Source organism: Oculina patagonica, unplaced genomic scaffold (genome assembly GCF_052425735.1).
Source record: "Oculina patagonica isolate OP01 unplaced genomic scaffold, crgOcupat unplaced501, whole genome shotgun sequence".
Lineage (NCBI taxonomy): Eukaryota > Metazoa > Cnidaria > Anthozoa > Scleractinia > Oculinidae > Oculina > Oculina patagonica.
In genome coordinates this window covers 411-11,222 of record NW_027558364.1, presented here as the reverse complement: position 1 = coordinate 11,222, position 10,812 = coordinate 411, and the positions used below count along the sequence as shown (strand labels likewise).

The 10,812-nt window shown below is 40.1% G+C and overlaps 2 protein-coding genes across 2 annotated transcripts; one reads left to right on the top strand and one right to left on the bottom strand.

Annotated features, from left to right (window-relative positions):
* Positions 1 to 1,795: 1,795 nt before the first annotated feature.
* Positions 1,796 to 8,358, top strand: LOC144640834 (L-lactate dehydrogenase-like). Its single transcript, XM_078499902.1, has 8 exons — positions 1,796 to 1,925; positions 2,313 to 2,430; positions 3,026 to 3,136; positions 3,879 to 3,941; positions 4,853 to 5,026; positions 5,323 to 5,440; positions 6,499 to 6,622; positions 7,849 to 8,358. Exons 1-8 carry the CDS (start codon positions 1,797 to 1,799, stop codon positions 8,011 to 8,013), a joined length of 1,002 nt encoding a protein of 333 aa, XP_078356028.1. The 5' UTR covers position 1,796; the 3' UTR covers positions 8,014 to 8,358.
* On the bottom strand, positions 8,240 to 10,202 carry LOC144640835 (uncharacterized; the record flags this gene model as incomplete). The annotated part of the gene is made up of 4 exons (XM_078499903.1): positions 8,240 to 9,042; positions 9,334 to 9,399; positions 9,910 to 9,984; positions 10,137 to 10,202. Coding segments are annotated over 4 exons (356 nt in total), but the record flags the coding sequence as incomplete, so codon positions are not given.
* Positions 10,203 to 10,812: the final 610 nt, after the last annotated feature.

Sequence of the window (10,812 nt, the reverse complement as noted above, 5' to 3'; positions counted from 1 at the left end):
GTTGACTTTTCAAAAGTCATTTTGAACTTTAAGAGGAGCTTGATTTTGCATGAGTGTGTCAGGTGGGGAGGGGGAGGGGGACTGTGTAGATCGTCAAATAAAACTGTTTTTAAAATCCAGGAACTGGTTTTAGTCACATTTTTCTCTAAAAGTGGGGTCACAACCAACCAGTCATTCAATCAATCAATTTATCAAAGTCACGACACAGGATCAAGTTGCCCTCCATATCTAAAGCAGAGGCTCATGTATAAAACCCATGACAAAAAACACTTTTATGAAAATGAAATACTTCTGTCCTGAAACAGAACATGAATTGCAGCCAATCAAATAAGGGCAGGCCTAAAAAACACAGTACATAGACTTTCAACTAACAGGTGTTTATCTATTTTTGTTTAATCCAGCGGGTTGTTTTGTTCTGTTTGCATCAGCTGGGCAACATGCTCTTAAACTTGAACTTTTCATTTTTTCTTCTTCAATGCTTTTCATTGCGGGCCCAAGAGAGGCCCCCAACCCTAATCTTGACAGTGACCAGCGGATTGCGTATTACGCGTGCGCGCCACGTTTATAAAGGCTATCTGCAAACTGGAAGTTGAAAATTTTGTTCTTCCACTAAGAACGATCGGAATGCAAAAAATGTGTCAATCACGACAGTTTGTCGTAACACCGGAAGAGAAAAATCTTGTCTCGATCTCCAAGAGCGATAAGAATGCGAAAAATCAACAGTTTGTCACATTAGATCGAGGTTTCTGTCGGAAGATTGCAGACATTACGTTTTGCAGACGTTGTTTTATAGGTGTTGCTTTTGAGAAGATCTGCTGTGATTGTATCACAGATAAACTACGGCAAAGCGAATGATTCCAACAACGGTTATTCTCGAGAAATTCCTTATAACACTGACAACAAAGCGAGTTTGCCGACGGAGGAAAATCAGTTTGTCGAAACACCGGAAGTTGAAAATCTGTTCATCAAGACGATAAAAATGCGAAAAATGTGTCAATGTCAACAGTTTGTCACATAAGATCGAGGCTTCTGTCACATGGAAGAAACATTACGTTTTGAAGACGTTGTTCAGGCGTTGGTTTTGAGAAGATTTTCTGTGATTGTATCACAGATAAACCAGAGCAAAACGAATGATTCCAACAACAGTTATTTATTTGTCAATTATCAATCCGTAATCTTCCACCATGAACGGTTAATGCAAAAGGATCCGAAAATGTATCGTTCAAACACTGGGAAGTTGAGAATTTTTTTTCCTTCACAAAGAACGATTAGAATCCGAAAACAAAAGTTTGTCGAGGCCCGCACTTTCTAACCTGTGGTTACCACTAGTTATAGCATGGATAGTCTCAGAGTTATACCAGTACTGGCAAGTCAGCCATGTCTGTTATTTGAACATCCTGTCACTAAAGAGACTATCATCATTTTTTGCTATCTGTTCAGAACTAATTTCTTTTCCCCATTTTTAATATAAAATAGCCTGCGAACACAGACGTATTTCTGGCTGTCGTTTTTCTTGGCCAAAAAGTAAAACTTTTCAGCAAAGAGAAACGACAGCCGGAAATATAAGGGAAGGGTCAGGAGAACTTGAACATAGCCTCCCTTCATTTGCACCAGCCCTCCCCCTCTAAATAATACTGCAGGTCCCTTAGCTTAAACAAGTGGGGATGAGATGTTACTTTCGCCTAAGTGCAGTGAGGGGGGGGGGGGAGGGTTAAGTTAACTTTAAGCTGTATTGTACTCATTTTAGAACTCCCCTTCTGATAGTTATTGCAATTTTACCCTGGCTTTTAGTCACCATGGCATCTGTACAGGAACAGTTAATGCAGAAGGTTTATGATTCTGAGGAAAAACCAGCCCCAAGTAAAGTGACAATTGTTGGTGTTGGACAAGTAGGCATGGCATGTGCTTACAGCATTATGCAGCAGGTGAAAAGCACAGTACACATTTTTTCTTCTTTTTTTCTATTCTTTCTTTCTCTCTTTCTCTTTCTTTCTTTCTTTTTTTTCTTTCATTCTTCTATCCATTCATCTATTCTTTTATCCATTCATTCTTCCATTCATTTCATCATTCATTTATTTATTAATTCATTTCTTCTTTCTTTCCTTCCTTTTTCTTTCTTTCCTTCTTTCTTTCTTTTTCTTTCTTTCTTTCATTCATTCATTCTTTCTTTCTTTTTTTCATTCTTTCATTTTTTCATTCTTTCATTCATTCATTCATCCAGTCATCCATCTATTTTTTTCTTTCTTTCTTTCACTTTGACACTGATTTTAAGTCATTTTACGTGAAAGAGATGTGATTGAATCGTTTGACAGGGTATTTGCCGTGAAATAGCATTGATTGACATGATGGAAGACAAGTTAAAAGGAGAAATGCTGGACTTACAGCATTGCCAGCGATTTGTCAAGCACGTCAGTATCTTGGCGAGCACTGGTAAAAATTCTGTTTATTTGCTGTTTATTCAAATCATGAAATATATGCGCTACCGAACTATTTTCTTTAAGTACAAGCTCAGCACTAGGTCGGGAACTTAGATAAAATAAATACCTTATTTCTGTACCGTACCGTACAAGTCGCCGCCTTTTTCCTGGAATGCAGCCAGACGGAAATTTTGAAGTAAGATTACAATATGTGTTTAAAATGCAAGATAGGGACCCTGATTGCTCAATTGAGAAAAAGAACCCAGTACTTTTCTTTCGTGTGTTTCTTGGAAATTTTTATTGTCACCATTATGATCGAATTACTGACCTTTTTTTACATTGGGCAATATTCCATGAAGACTCTTAGAGTCTAGATTTTTCATAGATTCACTGTAACGTCTGTGTGATAGTGACCTCGGTAAAACATAAGATGATTTTTTTCAAATGGTTCTTTTAGCTCTTGTGACTTTTGTAAAACCGAAATCGTGATATATATTTTTTATTCTATTAGACGACTATCGAAATTGTCTGCTCTTTCTTGACATCAAACACGTTTTTCGTTAAAATCTTACAATGCGTAGCAAGTTTTTTTCTTCACACTCACCTAGACTACGCCGTAAGTGCGAACTCCAACTTGTGTATTGTGACCGCGGGCTCACGACAGAAAGAGGGAGAAAGTAGGAGGGACCTGGTACAGAGAAACGTACACATCTTCAAAGGTTATGTAATGCAATGTATTAAATGTGATGTAACGTAGCGTAAAGTAATTTAATGTATTGTACAGTAAAACCCGCGAGTAAGAACCTAACATTCAAGAACCTGTTAGGGTAAAATTTGCAAATTAGAACCCATTTTTATAAGAACCCATTTAGCCTAAAATTTGAAAACAGGTTCTTATTTTCTAAAATTGATTAAAAATGTTTACTTTTGGAAAAAAAAGGGTGGACAAGGCTTTACTGTACGTGTATACTGAATAAAAAGTGTTTCATTTTTACATAAACACTTGTTTGGTTTGCACATTTTAAACAAATAAAAGGCTGAATATTACTAAAAGTTCAATAAGCAACAATGTAAATTTTTCCTCAGAAAATAAGAATCTTTAAAGAACCTAAATAGCCTAAATTTGTGTTACCGGTAACTACCATTTATGTAAGAACCTGTTTAGGCTAATTTGAAAAAAAAACTAGGTTCTTACTCGCGGGTGTTTACTGTAATGCAATGTTAAGTAACGCAATGTTATGTTTATATAATGTAGCAAGTTTCCAGGCCTGATATAAACATTTTCAATGAAGCGTGGAAATCAGGATTTAAAACCCGGATCCTCCGGATAACAACACCAGCACCCCAAACCACTCGGCCATGCTGCCTCCTTAATGGTTTTATTGCTTTAGTTCATGGTGAAGCTGCTTGTTAAGATGTTGTATGCTAATTAATGCATTTCCGTCATGATTGTGTTTACAGGAATTATTCCACAACTAGTGAAACACAGCCCTGATACCATTCTGATGATTGTATCCAACCCAGGTAATAACCTCAGTTATATGGTGACGTTTTTACTGCAGCATAGATAAAGTATTTAGGCACGTACGACAGTCAACAAAATTGAGCACAAGGTGTTCAGACCAGTGATAAGCATAAGAGGCTTGATAAATTACTGCTTGTGCGAGTGTTTATAGCCCGGTATACAGGGGCGGCGTAACCACTAACACATTAATAAGAAAAAGGTGTTTCATTTATGTTTACTGTTATGCTCCAGTAGCGTTTCCCCAGCTTACACGTACACTTCTTGCGTTTATTCTTTCGTTTGATTTTTTGTTGGTTTGGTCATACTTCATTCATCAGGGATGATATAAGGGTAAAAGCCGTTTTAGAACCGTAGAAGGTATTTCTCATAATTATATGGATAAAAAAGCGTTCATATTTTAATTAAGACGTTTTTGTAGCAACCAGTTGAAACAAAACAATGTTACAGCAACGAATCAAGTAAGACAGTAATGTTAGTCTAATGTTAAAACGAACTGTTTACACAACGATTCAAACCAACCGTGATTTTGCCGGTTGAAGCACTCAAAGTGTACCAGATATTTCAACAGTTTGCCTTAGGATTCTATATTAGGAATACAAAGTGTTGTGCCCCCAGGGGGGGGGGGGGTACTCCCATAATGGCCTATACGGGGAGGCTCCGCCCGTATTAAAAGGACCTTCAATTATAATTTTTCAAACAGGCGCATCTTATGGCTGTATACCTGTTTAAACCGTGTGCCATGTCTTTTAAGTATACGAAAGGGGTGCGTTTACTGTCAAAATGGTATTTATAAAAAGGGTAAGGGGTTGGACCTCGGGGCGAAGCCTCTCCGTACAAAACTTTTTTAATAACACCCCCCCCCCCCCCGGGGGATGTTGTGAGGCCTGACGTTTATTTCTCCAATTTTCAGTGGACATTCTGACGTATGTTGCCTGGAAAATCAGCGGTCTTTCCCATGAGCGCGTGATCGGAAGTGGAACGAACCTGGATACAGCTCGGTTTCATTTTCTGATCAGTGAGAAACTCAACATCGCACCAAACAATGTGCATGGCTGGATCATCGGCGAGCATGGCGATGCTAGTGGTATGTCATCAATAATCCTTTCTCAAATGTGTCCCTTACAAATGTAGTTGGCACTAGATCAGGTTTTTGGAAATTGCCGTGATCTCCTGGCTACTGTGCTGGACATCGAGATTGAGAGGTCCGTATTTACGTTTTGCTTGGTTCATTGTTTTGTTTTCTTTACAGTGCATTTCTCCACCCAGTTGTATAAATGGGTACCTGCAAACCAGGGAGAGGTTTAACATTGGATGGACTCTATAGTGTCTCATATATATATATATAGTTTCTGGTTTAACGTGTTTTTGTGTTCTTTGTAGTGCCCATATGGAGTGGTGTAAACATAGCAGGAGTGAATCTCAAGGAGCTTAACCCGGAGATAGGTTCTGAAAAAGATCCTGAAGAATGGAATGAACTATACAAGAAAGTTGTTAACAGGTAAGAGTGCATTTCAACAGTCGTTCACTTCATTTGTGAGACTAAGATTGCTTAATGTACACTAAAGCCGATGTTTAAGGACTGAAAGGTCAACCATTCTTGGGGTAGGATAAAATTTGTTTTGAGAAATGGTCCGATTTCTGGAAGGAATACAAGCGTGGCAAATTTAGCCAGAGGTCGGAGAAGGGGAGTTTGGTCGTGAGCGCGAACCCCTCCTCGATGGCGCTTTCATTTCGCACCAAAATTCCCCATCTCCCTCTCCTGGATGGACCTCTAGTAGATCGCACTTAAAAAAAGAAAAAAAGTCTGCATATGAGGCTAGTGGCCCATAGGTAGTCTTGGTGGCCTAATGGTTAGTGTATTGAACTCCAGATCGAGCGCTCCGGGTTCGTGTCCTGGTCGGGGCTCTGCGTTGTGTTCTTGGTCAAGACACTTAACTCTCTAGATCGCACATAGACTGTCCACAGCCCTCTATTTTTTCGTGTTTTTCCATCGATGAGCGCGCGGTGAGAACGGCGAGAGAACTGGACGCCAGCGCAAAACGGAAGAAGCAAGAGGGTGGGGGGCGGGGAGCGACAAAAAATTTTCCTTCGCTCGCTTTCCGCCCCCCTCCCCCGCGCGCTCGCGCTTCGCGCTAACGTCGTCTGATTTTTTGCGTTGAAAAATCGAGGGGCTGTGGACAGTCTAGATCGCACATTACCTCCCACCATTCTGTCAGGATCACGTGACGATTTAACGGTACTCATTTCTAAAATGAGTACCTGAGTTTTAGCTCCGAAGGAGCGCGCCTTGCAAAGACGTCGGTCTTTCTTGTTCGGGTCTCGTTTCCTTCTGAGACGGCCGACCTTGTCAACGCCCCTTCCACCTCTCTCCTTGTCCGTTCCTCCTCCCTCCTCTCCTTTTGATCTCTAGATTTGCACTCCTCCTCGCTGACCATTAGGTCACCACACCTCCACATACAACAAAGTAACGCTCTTGTAAAAATATACCATACATACTGATTTTTATCACGGAGATACAGTTTCAATATTCATGGGTTTTATTACTTTTCCATCCAGCGCCTACGAGATGATTAAACTCAAAGGCTACACATCCTGGGCCATCGGTATGAGTGTCGCCATCATGAGCCAGGCGTTGCTCAGAAACCAGAAAAATGTACATGCTATTTCCACCCTAGCAAAGGTAAAGTTTTACTAATGCTGAACGAAAATGTAGAACGTGGTGCTTTTGTAAGTCGTGCTTTTGTTAGTCCGAAAGGGGTTATGAGTGATGGTTTGAAGGAATAATTAAACTCCCTTCTAGAAATCATTACAGCCCACAACAATTCAATCTCAATTGACTTACCGAACGAAGGAACAAACGAGCGAACGAACGAGCGAACGAACGAACTAACTAACGAGCAAGCGAGCGAACGAACGAACGAACGAACGAACGAACGAACGAACGAACGAACGAACGAACGAACGAACGAACGAGCGAACGAACGAGCGAACGAACGAACGAACGAACGAACGAACGAACGAACTAACGAGCGAGCGAACGAACGAACGAACGAACGAGCGAGCGAACGAGCGAACGAACGAACGAACGAACGAACGAACGAACGAACGAGCGAGCGATCGAACGAACGAACGAACGAGCGAGCGAGCGATCGAACGAACGAGCGAGGGAGCGATCGAACCAACCAACGAAATTTACTGAAATACTAAAATTCCCACACACGGTCTGTACTTCACGGTGGCAGGACCTGCACTGAGAAAAAACAAGCTTGAAATGTACCTTTGATTAGTAATATTGTACAGTAGAACCCCGCCAACTCGAACTCTAAAGGGAAACGAAAAACAGTTCGAGTTAGCGGGGTTTCGAGTTATCGGGGTCGATTTAATATTCAATTTGCCAAGTTAATAATTGATAGTTTAGAGCAGTGCAAATTGAACTTATCTCGTCAGAAACTCTCACGATAATGATAAGAGTGGAAAATGACTGTCAGTTGTGTGATCTATTCGTTGCTCAAATTAAAATCAATTCGTTTTAGTGTTTAAATCCGATTACACGACAAGAAGAGCTAATGGGATATTTCAATGGGCATCCGTGGCGAGCTGCAAGAACCAGAATTCGAGTTATTGGGGTAAATTTGACCCGAAATTTTGATCAAGGGAAACGAAATTTAGTTCGAGTTAGCGGGGTTTTCGAGTTATCCGAGTTCGAGTTAACCGAGTAAATATTAACTGAAAAGTGGGGTCAAATCCAAGGGAAATGAAGTTTGTTCAATTTTTATCCGAGTTCTAGTTACCGGGGTTCTACTGTATCTGAAAAAACATACACTCCGTTGAACTCGATTTCCTGATAGAGTTGACGACTAGGCAAAGCAATTTTCTTTACTTAGATTTCTCGTAATTTATTTTCAGGGTTTTCACGGAATTGAAGAAGACGTGTTTCTGAGCCTTCCCTGCGTGCTTGGTTCCCATGGTGTCATGTACGTCATCAAACAAACCTTGGATGAAAGCGAGGCTAAGAAACTACAGAGCTGCGCACGCACCATGCATGAGATTCAACAAACCCTCAAGTTTTGAGTGTGAAACGATGGTTACGATGTCTAGATCGAAAGTTCTATTTATAAGATGACAAAGTCACTGTATGTGTGTGGAAAAAAAACGTGTCAACTATCGATAAAAATGCTAACTGCTTGCTTAAGTTGTTTCATAGCTTCGGATATTTGTAGCAACGGTTACAATATTATTAAATTAAGATGTAACAAAACAGCAAACCATAACTAAAGTGAAGTAAGAAACAGAGAAGTTTAAAAAACTAGACTTTTTATTTGTAGACATTTTATGTACAAAGATAACTGTACTAAGTAGTGATATAAAAGAGTGCTTGTCGTATATAAAATAAATAATCATAAAATCTCACACGAATGCCACGAACGTCTGATATGCTTTGAAATTTACAGAGCTACAAAAATATATCAACTTGTTCGGTAGTCAAAGGTACGAAAGAACAGACTGGATTTTGCTTTCAGAATTGATAGTCGTTGTTTAGATCGAAACAGAACTATCTGAAGGACATCTTGAAACGGCTTGTAACCGCCAAGTTTTTCGTCGAAGAAGGAAGAAGGATTAAGTGATGGATCGGCATAAAGTTGTTTCATAACTTTGGCCCCTTTTTGAGATTCCAAGACTTAACTTGGCTTGTGCATGTATGGAAACCTGAACTTAAACTTTCGCACCAATTCACTGCATTCGCTATCATCACGCTCACTTTATGAGAGATGAACTCGAACAAAACCGCCTTCTCAAGAAACAATCAAACTACATAACAGTGTACTAATCTTTTCTGTCCAGTTCCATGCTTACTACAGACAAGATGTTTGCCTGAAAGTCTCGCGCCTGTGTGTTTCCCCAAGTGGACATGGAACCATCGTCAGTCGGTTAATAAGCACGCATTGCATGCCTATGTGGTGACCACCACAATCTGATCGTCCTTGACAACTTCTACGACGTTCAGCTCTTCTGGTTCTTCCTCTGACTGGTGCCCATGCCCCTCCTGACTCGGGTTTTCAAGAAAGTTGTGCACGAAGTTCTGAATCTCACCTCGAGCTTCTGTCACAAAGGAAACATAAGAGTTAAATGTGAATTTAAGCCCAGGGGTTTAAATTCGGGGTGGGGGGGGGGGGGCTTATTGGAGGACTGCCCTCGTTTGAGATCGAGGGAGGACTTATTTTCCTCTGTGTGCAAGTGTGTTGGAGGGGGGGGAGGGGGGGGGGAAGCGGCAATTTTGGGGGATTTAAGACTATAGCAGGGCAGCGCAAAAAATTTCTAAATTTGATCTCGTCCTAAGATCTCTTGACAATCTCAACAGAAGTCAACAGTGTAAATAGCAAAGTTTTATACCTTTAAGCTTTCTTTCAGCTTCAATTTTTGCACACCTTTCTCTCTCCAGTTCTTGGATTAACTCATCTACATAAGAATTAAACTTGACAGTCAGTAAACAAAGACAAGCAAAATGTACAGTAAACAAAGCGGCAAAGTAGTGTATCTGCTCAACGTCAGTCCGCGGGGAAGGAAACATCCAGGCAAATATGGAAAATATCCACGCGTTTAGGCATATACGTTGCTTACCAACACGACATATATTCGTTGACGGCAAGTTTACGAGCGATTTCCGGAACGCTCGAGCTGTTTTCGACTGGACTTAATACTAGTCGGAATCTCTTCGAATGTTTTACGAAAATTTACCGAAAACAACCTTTGTTCCCCAACTGATAGACTGCTTATTTGATTGGTTCCGCATGTAACGCTGAACCCGTTGACATTTTGTACACTGTAAAATTTTCCCTCTTCTTCAAAACTAAGGAAATCTACCTAAGCAATCGCTTATAACAAAATGTTTGTTTTTATTAGTGATTTCTTTACATCTCTAATATGAGAAGCATTTTCTGTTTTTTGTCTTTGAGGAGCATTTCTTACCATTCCGCTGTTTAAGGGCATCTTGAGTCGTTTCTCGCAACTGTTCTTCAAGCAATTCACATCTTTGTTGCTCCTCTGATGAAATCGGAAAGAAAACAATTAGAAATATAAAATATATAAAAGGTTTAACGTTAAGACAGGAGACGTTAAAAACACAAAACCTTCATTAACTTGTATTGACAAAGAATGTAGAGCACAACATTACATTCAGAATACAAGGTGCATACCTAAGAGTTGTTCAGCAAGCTTGCGCTTTGCTCTCTTTTCTTTCTTTAGCTTCTTTTGAAGGAAAGCTACGAAGAAAGAAACAAAAAAACACAACGGTTAATCATTGTCAAAGCTTCTCCACCGGTGCAACAAATCAAAGTTACTCTATTTAACGTCGCTATATTGGTGCGCTATTCCATCTGTCGCTGTTTTTTTTTCCTCGAACCTCTACGATAAAACACGGTGATAGACTTGAAAATGCACACTTCGACAACTCATTACCAAGCAGACTGGGATGTAGCTAACAGCCGGCTAACGGCTAATTTCAAAGGCTGAAAAAGAGCTTATCCCCGCGGCTGAAGTTTCACGAGGAAACAAAGACTTAAGGTAATTTTGGAGATATAAAGACTAAAAAGAGCCGGCTGGGCTTTTTTAATGTGCAGCTTTGCTTTTTCTGACACAGGTGATGAAACTAAAGAAAATCATTGAACATTGCACTAATGTAGCACCGGATTGCCAGAAAAACATTAGAGTAATGTATGATATTCAGTAAAGAGGATAGAGCTTTCCACAAGTTGCTCGAGATTTCCCAAAAAGTTGCCGAAAAGTTTCTTTAAAAATACAAAAAAGTTGCTTCTGATAATGAAAGTTGCTCGAAAGTTGCTCCAAAAAATCCAAAACGCTGCTTCTAAATAA